The sequence below is a fragment of the Sus scrofa genome, chromosome 7 (genome assembly GCF_000003025.6).
Source record: "Sus scrofa isolate TJ Tabasco breed Duroc chromosome 7, Sscrofa11.1, whole genome shotgun sequence".
Lineage (NCBI taxonomy): Eukaryota > Metazoa > Chordata > Mammalia > Artiodactyla > Suidae > Sus > Sus scrofa.
The window spans coordinates 39370067-39384396 of NC_010449.5; the positions used below are offsets into that span (position 1 = coordinate 39370067).

At 44.7% G+C, this 14330-nt stretch overlaps 1 protein-coding gene across 1 annotated transcript in view; it reads left to right on the plus strand.

Moving 5' to 3' along the window:
- Window positions 1-11918, plus strand: part of SPATS1 (spermatogenesis associated serine rich 1) — a 29442-nt gene extending 17524 nt beyond the window's left edge. The window contains exons 5-8 of the mRNA XM_021098796.1: window positions 1185-1346; window positions 3685-3805; window positions 5552-5614; window positions 11365-11918. Of these exons, the coding sequence (XP_020954455.1) occupies window positions 1185-1346; window positions 3685-3805; window positions 5552-5614; window positions 11365-11512 (494 nt within the window). The 3' untranslated portion in view covers window positions 11513-11918. The remainder of the gene's footprint in view (window positions 1-1184; window positions 1347-3684; window positions 3806-5551; window positions 5615-11364) is intronic.

Consider the following 14330-nt stretch of genomic DNA (forward strand, 5'->3'; position numbering starts at 1 on the left):
CAAAAACTCATGGTTCCTAGTCGGATTCATTAACCACGACGGGAACTCCAAGCCTGTGTTCTTTCTTGGCCACCAAAGAGTCCATGAGTTTCTTGAGCAACCCTAGAGCTATTAGGGCATCTTTTATTGTTTAAAATCACCTTAGCTTAAGGAACCTGACTAGGATCCATGAGGATGCAGTTCAATCCCTGGCCTTGCTCAGTGGGTTAAGGATCCAGCCTTGCCATGAGCTAAGATATAGGTCACAGACTCGTTTTGGATCTGGTGGTGTTGTGGCTGTGGCCAGCAGGTGTAGCTCTGATTCAACCCCTAGCCTGGGAACTTCCATATGCAGAGGGTGCAGCTCTAAAAAGAGAGAAAAAAAATCACCTTAGCTATTTCACAGGGAAAGGGTTGAGTGAGGAAACAGAGACACTGAAAGGTCCAGTAACTGGCCTAAGTCTCACAGCAGGTCTTTTTCATTTGCCACAAACACACGGACCCCTCTCCCTCTGTCACTGTAATGCATACATGTGCTGTTGTTGCTGCCAACACCATGTAGCCTCCAGTTAAGATGCCACCATTGTTCCAGTCCTTCCCGGGTTGATGGGCATTCTCTTCTTCCTACACACTTATTAAAGTTGAATCAGGGAGTTCCCGTCGTGGCGCAGTGGTAAACGAATCCGACTAGGAACCGTGAGGTTGCGGGTTCGGTCCCTGCCCTTGCTCAGTGGGTTAAGGATCTGGTGTTGCTGTGAGCTGTGGTGCGGGTCACAGACACGGCTCGGATCCCTCATTTCTGTGGCTCTGGCGTAGGTTGGTGGCTACAGCTCCAATGAGACCCCTAGGCTGGCAACCTCCATATGCCACGGGTGCGGCCCTAGAAAAGGCAAAAAGACAAAAAGACAAAAAAAAAAAAAATTGAATCGTATGCTTCTAAAACACTCTCTGAGCTTCCTAACCCATACATCACTTCCAACCAAAAAATTGGCTATATTTTTGGAGGGGAGGGTAAAAAGGAAAAAAAGCAAAAGAGGTTCCTATGCCAAATCCCACAGAAGCTGACACTGACCCTGATGTAGAACCAAGGAGTTATACACATTGAGAAAGATTGTCTAGCCAGATGGTGCCTGGGGAGTTTTCACAACTTGCCTCATTGTGCGGCTGGGAGCAGTGCTGATGGAAGGATTTTTGATGTCTTGCAGAAGATGGGCAGCGTCCCGAGTGGACATTTTACCCACGGTTTAGCAACAATATCCACACCTACCACGTTGGCAAGCAGTGCTGCTTTAAGGGGGTCTTCCTCGGCAATAGGAGGTCTCTATCAGAAAGGACGGTGGACAAGTGTTTGGGGAAGAAGAAATACGGTAATGTTTTCCACCTGGACCTTCACTGTGCCACGCCTGAGAATACTCCTGCATTGTGATTCTGCAAGCCTAGCATCCCGTGGCCCGGGGCAACCCTGAAGGGTCACCATGTCACCCAAGTGCAGCCAGGAAGCTAGGAAAGTGGAGGCAATGGTTGGCAGGCTGCATTTTTTGGCACAGAGCTCACAGCATATGCTGATCCACATTTTTTGTTTTTCTCTGAATTTCATAAAATGCTAATGTGACATTTAAGTCGTTAGATAAGTTCGCTCAGATAACTTATTAATAGAAACCTCCATTGAAGTCCATTGAATTTATGTTTCAATTAGATACTGCCTGTCATATGCATTTAAATCAGACTTTAGATTCCTCACACAGAAAATATCCCATAAACCTTAGCCTGAAGTGCCTGTTGTTATTTCATAGCTTATTTAATTGAAGGCAATTCAGATGAGGTATAGATCTCTCTCCTCAGTTTGTAACTCAGTGAAGTCTCTGCCCCACCTACCCATCACAGATTTATTGAAAGATAAAGAGTTACTGAATACTTAGGGACGCTTTATGGCACATGCTTCTACAGACATGCCCATGCAGGAGTCAGCCATTGCTTCAGGGAAGTATAAGATTGCTGTAGCAGGAATACAAAGAGAAAGAAATGGAAAGTTATCATTTTTGAGTCTTTCCAGCTGCACCTGTGGCACATGAAAGTTCCTGGGCGAATGGGAGCTGCAACTGCAGGCCTATGCCCCAGCCACAGCAACACCAGATCCAAGCTGCCTTTGTAACCTACACCACAGCTCATGGCAATGCTGGACCCCTAACCCACTGAGTGAGGCATTCCTGCACCCTCACAGACATGATACGATGTTGGGTTCTTAACCCACTGAGCCACAACAGGAATGCCTCATTTTTGAGTCTTAAAGCAGACTTTTCAATTTACAGCAGAGACAAATAGTCTGGAAAACCAAGGCTCTTGTTTGGATAGAGAATATACCAAAAGCCAGACTACAGGAGGTGGGAGAGTCATTCATCTGGGGACTTTGAGGAGTCCTGTATCCTGCCCAACTCCTGAGACCAAAACCTAGTGGGTGAATCTAGCTGGGGCTTCCCGGTGTGGTGGGGGGAAGACCTTGATCTTCAAGGTGCAGTGGTGTCTGGCTTGGCCTTGAGCAAGAGAGTGGTGACAGCTGTGGGCAATAGCTGGGCAGAAAGCCAGCCTCAGGGTCTCGGCCACCCAGGAGATGTGGAAGAAGAGGGGCATTTCTGTGCCCTGTAAAGAATGGGGAGGTATGGACAGAGAGACAGAATGTGAGAAAGAGAGCAAGCCAGGACAGCTGGTCTTAACAGCTGGGATGCCGGAAGGCCAGTGAGCGAGTGGTGCAGTGTAGACCATCAAGCCAGGAATCATAAGAGAATAAATGTATGATTCACCTGGTGAACTGTGTTGCGGGGGGCATGGCTTCCGGAGGATCAGACAAGACAACACCTTTTAGCAGACAACAACTGATGCTCTCAGGAAGTAGCAGATACTAGTGTGGTTTGCAGACAGTGACCCAGGACCCAAGCCTTCCACTAAAGCCTTGATGACATGTAAGCCTATTGTGCACACTTTGACTTTCCGCTCCTGAGATACAGCCATAGGGTAGAACAGGAAGGGCTTATTTAATTGGTTTAAATCTGAAATGACTGATAAAAATGGAGAAGGGACTAAGTTTAACTGCAGTATTGCTTAGGCATGCTCTTGGCCACAAGTAAGAGGAAAATCCCATTATCAGAGACATAAATCATAAGATATTTATTATGCAATTAACAAGAAGCTTTGAAATCCCATCCAAACCTAAGCTATTCTTCTTTCTTGGGGTGAGGTAATCATAACATCTTTTTAAAAAAAATGCCCAAATACCTCAAACTTAGGCTCATACTTTTTAAAATTTGATTTTTAATTTTTTTTTTTTTGGCTGCCCTGTGCCATATGGAATTCCTGGACCAGGGATCAGGACCTACACTGCAGCTTCGGCAACACTGGATCCTTAACCCGCTGTACTAGCTGGGGACGGAACTTGCGTCACAGCAGTCCCGAGATGCTGCGGATCCCATTGTGCCATATCGGGAACTCCTGTTTTTAAATTAATTGCTTAATTAATTATTTTTAAGGCTCACACTTTGATCTTTATCTTCTCAAGGCATGACCATCACAAACAGAACTTTAAGACACCGATGCGTACCACATAATAAAATGCTAAATTATCTTATTTCCATTGTCATATCAATACTTACAGAAAATCTGCGGGTCATCTTCAGCCCTTTTCATGATTTTGTTTTTAAACATCATTCACAGATATTGATCCCAGGAATGGAATCCCAAAGTTAACTCCAGGAGATAATCCATACATGTGCCCAGAACAGAGTAAAGACTTCTACAAAGCAGGATCAACTCTCCCGCCAGTGAATTTTTCAATGTAAGTATATGTTAATACTAGGGTTAGTTAGTTAACTTTAAAGGAATTTTATTTCTCTCTGCTCCATATAAATTATGGAAAAAAATTTTATAAAGGGTAAATCTCAACAAGACATAGTTGGTGAAAATTTCTAAAAAAGTCCATGTCTAGTTCTTTAGTGTATGCTCATATGTGCATCTATAATTGAAGTTATGCACAGGATCTTGACAGTGAAAAGATGGTTGTTAATTTTGTTCCTATTGCTATTATCACAAATTTGAAGAACTTCAATTTTCATACTGAATCAGATTGTTGGTTAGTGACTACTATTTGGGTGGACTTACTGGTACTAAGCATTGAGTGTCATTACGTTAGAAGAAAAATTGTCAACTACATTTTAAGAATAATAAAGGAGTTCCTGTCATGGCTCAGCAGTTAACGAACCCGACTAGCAGCTATGAGGACACGGGTTTGATCCCTGGTCTCGCTCGATGGGTAAGGATCTGGCATCGCTGTGAGCTGTGGTGTAGGTTGGAGACGTGGCTCGGATCTGGTGTTGCTGTGGCTGTGGTGTAGGCTGGCGGCAACAGCTCCGATTGGACCCCTGGCCTGGAAACCTCCCTATACTGCGGGTGCAGCCCTAAGAAGACAAAAAAAAAAAAAAAAAAAAAGAATAACAAAAAGAAAAACGGTGTAGTGTATTAAAGATATATTTTTTTAAATCAATCATGTTCCAAAGAAAACAAAAACACTATTTTGAAAAGATGCATACACCCGTATTTATAATAGCCAAAATATGGGCACAACTAAGTGTCCATTAGCAGATGAATGGGAAAAATGTGATACACACACACACACACACACACACACACACACAATGGAATACTACTCAGCCATAAAAAAGAATGAAATAATGCCATTTGCAACAACTTGGATGATCTTGGAGGGTATTATGCTATGTGAAATATATCAGACAAAGATAAATACTGTATAACATCACTTATATGTAGAATCTAAAAAGTAAAACAGGAGTTCCTGTCGTGGCGCAGTGGTTAACGAATCCGACTAGGAACCATGAGGTTGAGGGTTCGATCCCTGGCCTTGCTCAGTGGGTTAAGGATCTGGTGTTGCTGTGAGCTGTGGTGTAGGTTGCAGACATGGCTCGGATCCCGAGTTGCTGTGGCTCTGTCGTAGGCTGATGGCTACAGCTCTGTATTAGACCCCTAGCCTGGGAACCTCCATATGCCATGGGAGCAGCCCTATAAAAGGCAAAAAAAGACAAAAAAAAAAAAAAAAAGTAAAACAAGCTAGTGACTATAACAAAAAAGAAATGGACTCACAGATATAGAATACAAACTAGTGGTTACCAGTGGGGAGAGGGAAGGGAGAGGAACCAGATAGGGGTAGAGGATTAAGGGGTACAAGCTACTATGTATAAAATAAATTAACTACAAGGATACATTGTACACCATAGGGAATATAACCAATATTTTAGAATAACTACAATGGGGTATAATCTTCAAAAATTGTGAATCCCTATGTATATACCTGAAACATATTGTAAATCAACTATACCACAAAAAAATTAATCATGTTTGTTTTAATGATGCTTACTAAAAATGGTAAAAAAAAATTATGGCCCTTAACATTTTGAAAACCATAATACAATTAAAACCCAAAAATAAGACACTTCACTAAACACAATGATGCATTGATCTCTTTGCCATAGAAGCCATACCAATTTTATGGTTGCCTTTTGTTTTTCAGAGTGCCTTATGAAAAGAAACCTGATACATTTATTCCACTGGAGCCTCTTCCACAAATTCCCAGGTGAGTTCTCTCACTACATGTCATATTATCCTATCCTTTTTTCTCCTTTTTTATGGCTGCAGGAAGTTCCCAGGCTCGGGGGTGGAATAAGAGCTGCAGCTGAGACCTAAGCCACAGCCACAGCAACACCGGATCTGAGCTGCACCTGCAACCTATGCTGCAGCTCGTGTCAATGGCGAGTGAGGCCAGGGATTGAACCTGTATCCTCATGGAGACGACCTGGGGTTCTTAACCCCCTGAGCCACAGTGGGAACTCCCATATTACTCTATCTTTATGAAAATATCAATTATTTACTTTGTTCTATGGAGGAGCTCTTAGAACCTAATGCACAGGGACCTTGGAATCCCAGCAGGTGGGTGGGGCAGTTCGTATGAAGGGTTTTTGGCAAGAGTCTTGAAGGGCAAATGTCTGTGAAGTCTGGTAGCTGGGCGGCTTCAACAGATGTGATTGACAGACCACCAGATGCCATGTGTTGTTCTAGGTGTGCTCTATCAGGGGTTTTATATGGAGTGAAAAGTCAGGGTCCCTGCTTTCTGAAACAGAAGAATTTGTTGGAAAAGACACAGGTATCAATGAGTGCAGCCAGGGAGGATGGTTACAGTTTGAAGAGGCAGAGACCAAGCTGTCAGAGGATTCCTGTATTTGTGAGAAGTGTCATTCCTCTGATCTTATATTTTTAGCTCAGCTCCATTCTGAACCTTACACATTTTGATAGGTAGGTTATCCTTATTTTTTTATTTTTGTCTTTTTTTTTTTTTTTTTTTTGCCTTTTTCTGGGGCCGCTCCCAAGGCATATGGAGGTTCCCAGGCTAGGGGTTTAATCAGAGCTGTAACCACGGGCCTATACCACAGCCACAGCAACGCGGGATCCAAGCCGCATCTGCGACCTATACACTCACGGCAACGCCGGATCCTCAACCCACTGAGCAAGGCCAGGGATCAAACCCACAACCCCATGGTTCCTAGTTGGATTCGTTAACCACTGAGCCACGACCAGAACTCCTATCCTTATTTTTTAAAAGAATTCTGCCATTTATATTGGGATTTTCTTTTTGACTAAAGAATTACTGGAGTTCCCATCGTGGTGCAGCAGAAACAAATCTGACTAGGAACCATGAGGATACAGGTTCAATTCCTGGCCTCGCTCAGTGGGTTAAAGGATCTGGCATTGCCATAAGCTGTGGTGTAGGTCACAGATGCAGCTCAGATCTGGTGTTGCTGTGACTGTGGTGTAGGCCGGCAGCTGTAGCTCTGATTGGACCCCTAGCTTGGGAACCTCCATATGTCTTGAGTGTGGCCCTAAAAAGGCAAAAAAAAAAAAAAAAAGAAAGAAAAAAAAGAATTATTTAATAGACAGATTTTTGAAGTTTCAGGTAGGAGAGCTCATTTTTTTTTTGCTTTAATTCATTTTTAATTTCATCACCTGTGATCAGAATAATTGTTTTTATTATTTTTATCTTGTAGAACTTATCAAAGCTTTCCTTGTGGTCTAATATATGTTCAGTTTGGGGCCTCTCTCTACATGCATTTGAAAGTACATTCTAATTCATCACGATTCAAACTTAGATACATACCCTGAAGATTTAGCTTATTGATTATTCTGTTTAGTCCCTGTGTTTTCTTACTCATTTTTGTCCACTTGACTACTTATTTTTGTCCAGTCATTTTGTCCACTTGGACTAAATTTATGTGTTAAAATGCCTGAATATTAGTATGTTTCTATCTTTATTATTATTATTATTTCTGTCTTTTTGCCTTTTCTAGGGCTGCTCCTGCGGCATATGGAGGTTCCCAGGCTAGGGGTCTAATCGGAGCTGTAGCTGCCGGCCTACACCACAGCCACAGCAACGTGGGATCCGAGCTGCGAGCCGCGTCTGTAACCTACACCACAGCTCATGGCAATGCTGGATCCCTAACCCACTGAGCAAGGCCAGGGATCTAACTCGCAACCTCATGGTTCCTAGTCGGATTCGTTAACCACTGAGCCATGACTGGAACTCCTGGACCATCTTTTCTTATCTCATAGTGTTTTATCGACCTGTTAGGATTTTCTTTTTTGTTTGTTTCTTTCTTTTCTTTTCTTTTTTTTTTTTTTTCTGTCTTTTTAGGGCATGTGGAGGTTCCCAGGCTAGGGGTGGAATCTGAGCAGTAACCACTGACCTAAACCACAGCCACAGCCACACCAGATCCGAGCTGCATCTGTGACCTACACCACAGCTCACGGCAACACCGGATCCCTAACCCACTGAGCGAGGTCAGGGATCTAACTCGCAACTTCATGGTTCCTAGTCGGATTCGTTAACCACTGAGCCACGACAGGAACTCCTATCTTTATTATTAATTGTAGCTATTAGCACTATAAAAATCTTTCTTTTTCTCATTTAATATATTTTGTCCTATATTATAATTCGCCAGATATTAGATTATAACTCTAACTTTGCTTCGTTTGTATTTGACTACTATGCCTTTGCCCATCCCTGTAGACTTTTGAATCACTTTAAGTCTTTCTCTCAGACATATTGTATTTTGGGTTGTTAGCCACTTTGAAAATTTTTTTCTTCAATAGGTGAATTAAGGCCATTTGCATTTTTTTCTTGCTTTTTAGGGCTGTACCCACAGCATATGGAAGTTCCCAGGCTAGGGGTTGAATTGGAGCTGTAGCTGCCGGCCTATGCCACAGCCATAGCAACTGTGGATCCAAGCCGTGGGTCTGAGAACTATGCCACAGCTCACCACCATGAAGGATCCCCAACCCACTGAGCGAGGCCAGGGATTGAACCTGTGTCCTCACGGATCCTGGTCAGGTTTGTTACTGATGAGCCACAACGAGAACTCTGCATTTGCATTTATTGATTTGACAGAATTGACTTTGATTCTATCATAATAGTTTGTTACATAATAGTTATGCGTATTATATTTACCCTGTCTTGCACTGTTTTCTTTTATTATTTTGATAAAAATTTAAAAATTATTTCTTTTGGGAGTTCCCGTCGTGGCGCAGTGGTTAACGAATCCAACTAGGAACCATGAGGTTGTGGGTTCGGTCCCTGGCCTTGCTCAGTGGGTTAAGGATCCGGCGCTGCCGTGAGCTGTGGTGTAGGTTGCAGATGCGGCTTGGATCCTGCGTGCTGTGGCTCTGGTGTAGGCCGGTGGCTACAGCTCCGATTAGACCCCTAGCTTGGGAACCTCTATATGCCATGGGAGTGGCCCTAGAAAAGGCAAAAAAAAAAAAAAAATTTCTTTTGGTGTTCAGGAATGCTTGTATTTGTGTTCTACTGGTTCTTTACACTAATATATTTACATATTGCTCTTCATTCTGCTTTTCTTATTTGGTCTTCTGCTATTGGGTTGCCAGCTGTATTTATTTATTTATTTTTTGGTATTTTAGGGCTGCACCCGTGGCATATGGAAATTCCCAGGCTAGGGGTTGAATGGAGCTGTAGCTGCCAGCCTACACCACAGCCACAGCAATGCAAGAGCCCAGCCACGTCTGCAACCTACACCACAGTTAATGGCAATGCCGGATCCTTAACCCACTGAGTGAGGCCAGGAATCGAACCTGCGTCCTCATGGATGCTAGTCATATTCATTTCTATTGAGACATGATGGGAACTCCGGGTTGCCAGCTTTAAATGATAACCTCGACTCCCACCTGTTACTATGTGTGGTAATCCTCTTTCTTCTTACAGAGACTTTCTAGCCTCCAGCAGGTTTATCGGGGTATTTTCCCCATCATGGTGCATTTTTTCCCCATGGTGCATTTTTTAATATTTGCATAAAAACATGAAAATGCTATCTGCCAAAAGATGAAAGCATTCTTCATCTTCCTGCTCTGACTCATCACAGGAGTCACACTTCCTGGTACCTCTTGGAACGCACAGAATGCCACCCAGCATATGCCCTTTCAAATCTCAGACGTGGCAGGTTGCTGGAAGTCTGTATCAGCTGAGGTCCCAGCAGAAAGCAGAGGTGCATTCACCTGGGATTCTGAAGACAGTTTAAAGAAAGGACAGTTTACCAGTGTGTGGACAGGTTGGGAGGATGAAGCCCCCAGGGGCTCCTGACAGTGGGAAGCTTTTCCTACTCCTATGTCTGAGCAGCAGGGAGAGGGCTCATGATTCACATGCAAGTGGGAGAGGGAGAAGGGCTGTCTGAAAGGAATAGTGGTAGTGGAGGAAGCAGCTGCTCCTGAACTGGGGTGCCTCAGGACCTAGGGTGGGAGTCGAGGAGCTCAGTAAGATCCAAACTCTGTCTTTTCACCTTCTGATTTCCTCCCATCAGCCAAGTCTAGCTCAAAGGAGGGGGCAGGGAAGAGTCAAGGTGAAGCAGGCTACAGGGGCCAGCTTCCTGGACAGAGTGGGACACAAGAGAGATCTGGGTTTGGGGCCAGGGCAGATGGTGACAACCAACACTGTTTTGTTTTGTTTTGTTTTTGTCTTTTTCTTAGGGCCGCACCCGCAGCATATGGAAGTTCCCAGGCTAGGGGTTGAATCGGAGCTGCGGTCGCTGGCCTACACCACAGCCACAGCAGTGCAGGATCCGAGCTGAGTCTGCTATTTACACCCCAGCTCACAGGGATGCTGGATCCTTAACCCACTGAGCGAGGCCAGGGATGGAACCTGCATGCTCATGGTTGCTAGTCAGATTCATTTCCACTGCGCCACAACAGAACTCCCCACAGTGTTTTGACACTTGGTCTCCAAAATTGGAGATCTTCTTTCTTTCAGAGGACATAGTGCCTTGCCTACTGAAGTTATCTGTAGCGACCTTTTTACAGATAATAGAGTTGTAGCCTCTCTTACTTCTGGTGTCTGCCCCCCTTGTGGCTGAAGTCGGTATGGGGGCTTGCTGTAGGCTTCCTGATGGGAGGGAGTGGTGCCTGCCCACTGGTAGGTGGAGCTGATTCCTATCCCTCTGGTGGGTGGGGCTTAGTCTCCGGATGGGGTTAGAGGCAGCTGTGTGCCTGAGGGGTCTATAGTAGCCTGTTTACTGAGGGGTGGGGCTGTGATCCTGTCTGGATTGTTGTTTGCTCTGGGGCTTCTCAGCGCTGACTGACGGCTGGGGCCAGATTTTCCCCAAATGGCCACCTCCAGAGAAAGGCAGCTGCTGAATATTACCCGAGAGCTTTGCTTCCAATGTCCTTCCCTCACAACAAGCCACATTTACCCCCGTTTTCCCAGGATGTCCTCCAAGAACTGCAGTCAGGTTTGACCCAGATTCCTATGGAGACTTTGCTTTGCCCTGGGACCCAGTACACATGAGAATCTGTGTGCACCTTTTAAGAATGGGGTCTCCATTTCCCCAGTCCCGTGGAGCTCCTGGGCACAAGCCCCACTGGCCTTCAATGCCAGATGCTCCAGGGGCTCTTTCTCCCCGTGCCAGATCCCCACATGTGAGAGTTTGATGTGGGGCTCAGAACTCTCACTCCTGTAGGTGAGTCTCTGTGAACCAGTAGTTTCCAGTCTGTGAGGCTTCCCGCCCGGGAGGTATGGGGTTGTTTATATCGAGAAATCACCCCTCCTACCTCTTGATGTGGCCTCCTCTTTTTCTTCTGGAGTAGGGTATCTTTTTTAAGGTTTCCGGTCCATTTGGGTGAAGATTGCTCAGCCTTTAGTTGTGAAGTTTGTTGTTTTTAGGAGAGAAGTTGAGCTCCAGTCCTTCTATTCCGCCATCTTAATCCCATCCCGAAGATATCTGTAAATTTTGCATCAGATAAACTCAAACTCTGGGTGGTGTTTTCTCCCCACAGCTTGCCTTTCTGGGTGAAGGAGAAGGCCAACAAGCTCAAGAATGAGATAAGAGAAGTCGAGGAACTTGAAAATTGGCAGCCGGCGGTCCCCTTCCTGCACAGTTTGCTACCTGCCGGTGGGTCAAAGGACCATCAAAAAATAGTATAAAAGCTGGAGTGGAGCTCAGAAGAGCAGGCTTTTCAGAGGCTTTGCAATAGAGAGAAGAGAGGTAGCGCCTCCCCCAGCGCAGATTCGCAGATGTCATGGCTGCAGGTCGTCATGGAGTGTGTGGTTGAGAACTATTAGTCTTGTAATGGAGCACAGCCTTTAACGTCAGGCCTCTATCCGCAGGTTCTTTGGACTTTTCAAGACAATCCTGAACAGGGACAGGTTGAGAAATCACGCACTGTCTTCTGGAGAGCCTCTTCCAGTTGATGGCTTCTGTCAGCATGACTGTCCTAAATCAAATGTTTGACTCGAATGTGGAATCACTGTGTTTTGCCCTTTTTAACTTTCTATTTTGGAAACTTTCTTTCCTTCCTTCCTTCCCTCCTTCCTTCCTTCCTTCCTTCCTCTCTCCCTCCCTCCTCGCTCTCTTGCTCTTTCTTTTTGTCTTTTTTAGGGCCGTACCCGTGGCATACGGAGGTTCCCAGGCTAGGGGTCTAATCAGAGCTACAGCTGCCAGCCTACACCAGAGCCACAGCAATACCAGAACTGAGCTGTGTCTGCAGCCTACACCACAAGCTTATGGCAACGCTGGATCCCGAACCCACTGAGCAAGGCCAGAGATCAAACCCACAACCTCATGGTTCCTAGTCGGATTTGTTTCCGCTGTGCCACGATGGGAACTCCTATTCTGAAAACTTTCAAAATGATAGAAAAGTTGCAACAATCATACGACGAACACCTACATACTTTTAACCTAGTCTTACATTGTTAGACTTTGTCCAAAGTTGTACACATTCTCTCTTTTTCTCATATTATTACTAGTATTATTTTGCTCAATTATTCGAGAGTGAGTGGCTGACATCATTACCCATTACTCCCACATGTCTATATATCTTCAGTGTGTATCTCCTAAGGTCAAGGGTAATTTCTAACAATGACAATACAAATATCAAATTTGGAAAATTTAACATTGATATGATACTACTAGTGTACAGTTCACATACAAGTTTTTTTTAATTTAATTTTTTTTTTTTTTTGCTGTGCTGGCAGCATGCAGAAGTTCCTGGGTCAGGCATTGAACCCATGTCACAGCAGTGACAATGGCTGGATCTGTAACTGCTAGGCCACCAGGGAATTCCTTATATTTAGTCTTTTCTAGGGCCCCTCCCGTGGCATATGGATGTTCCCAGGCTAGAGGTCTAATCAGAGCTACAGCTGCCTGTCTACACCACAGCAACAGCAACTCGGGATCCAAGCTGCATCTTCGACCTACACCACAGCTCATGGCAACGCTGGATCCTTAACCCACTGAGCAAGGCCAGGGATCGAACCTGAAACCTCATGGTTCCTAATCCAATTCGCTAACCATTGAGCCACGACGGGAACTCCTAAATTTCGTCTTTTAAGGATCAAATCAATAGTAAGATGCAGATATTATGAGAGTTTTCATTACTTTTGGTAAAACTATTCTCATTTTATTAATACTTTTTGAGATTTTTCTCTACTGTTCACTCGCTGAGTAGCTGGGAAACACAGTGGCAGTTTGGCAATCTCTATCTCATTGGGTTTTAGGTATGTCAACTAATTTGCCCCTCAAATTTATGAGGTATGAATTGTTAACTCCACTTTTCAGATAAGAATACTGACATTCAGCAAGTTTATTACTCAAGCTGATGAGAGAGGCAAGATTTCAACCCAGCCTGATTTTGTCTAATTTTTTATCTTTTTTTTTTTTTTTTTTTTTTTTAGGGCTGCACCGTGGTATATGGAGGTTCCCAGGCTAGGGGTCTAATCACAGCTGTAGCTGCCAGCCTATGCCACAGCCACAGCCTTGCCAGATGTGAGCCATGTCTGCAACCCACACCACAGCTCATGGCAACACCGAATCCTTAACCCACTGAGCGAGGCCAGGGATGGAACCTGCGTCCTCGTGGATACTAGTCAGATTCATTTCCGCTGAGCCACGACAGGAGTTCCTTTCTCATGTTTGTGGATGGTAACGCTCTACTATTAATCCACATAAACTGAATAGCAATGAATGAAAATCTCTGACATGACATTTCTGCAGCTTTCTGGAACAACCACTGATCTCTTGGGGTTGCCCTTATTGTAATAATATATATATATTTTTTCCACCCCACAGCATATGGAAGTTCCTGGGCCAGGAATTGAATCCCAGCCCCAGCTATGATTTATGCTACTTTTGTGAGCATTTGTTATGTATCAAATATTATGGTTAGGTTTACCATCTCATTTAAATCCTTAGGACAGGGAGTTGTGGCGCAGTGGAAATGAATCTGACTAGTATCCATGACCATGTAGGTTCAAGCCCTGGCCTCCCTCAGTGGGCTAAGGATCCCGTGTTGCCCTGAGCTGTGGTACAGGTTGCAGATTCAGCTCGGATCCTGCGTTGCTGTGGCTGTGGTGTAGGCCGGCAGCTATAGCTCTGATTAGATCTCTGGCCTGGGAACTTCCAAACGCAGCGGGCGCAGTCCTAACCCTCCCCCCGCCCCCCCCCCCCAATCCTTAGGACAACCCTCTGAAGTTGTACTATTATTATCTCCATTTTACAGGTTAGGAAATTTGGTCTTAAATAAACAATGGGTTTTTCCTGTGTATTCTGTGGATAGATTTCCATGCGTTAAATGCCTAATAACATGCTAAACTGATAAATTAACAAAGCTCTTTTTAAACCGGGCGAGCTTAAACTCCACACGCGCGACGTTCCCACTCTTTGCCACTAGGTGACGTCACGGCCAATCCCAACGAAACTACAGTCCCCGCTGACACCTCGCGAGAGCCGTGGTTTCCTCCACCT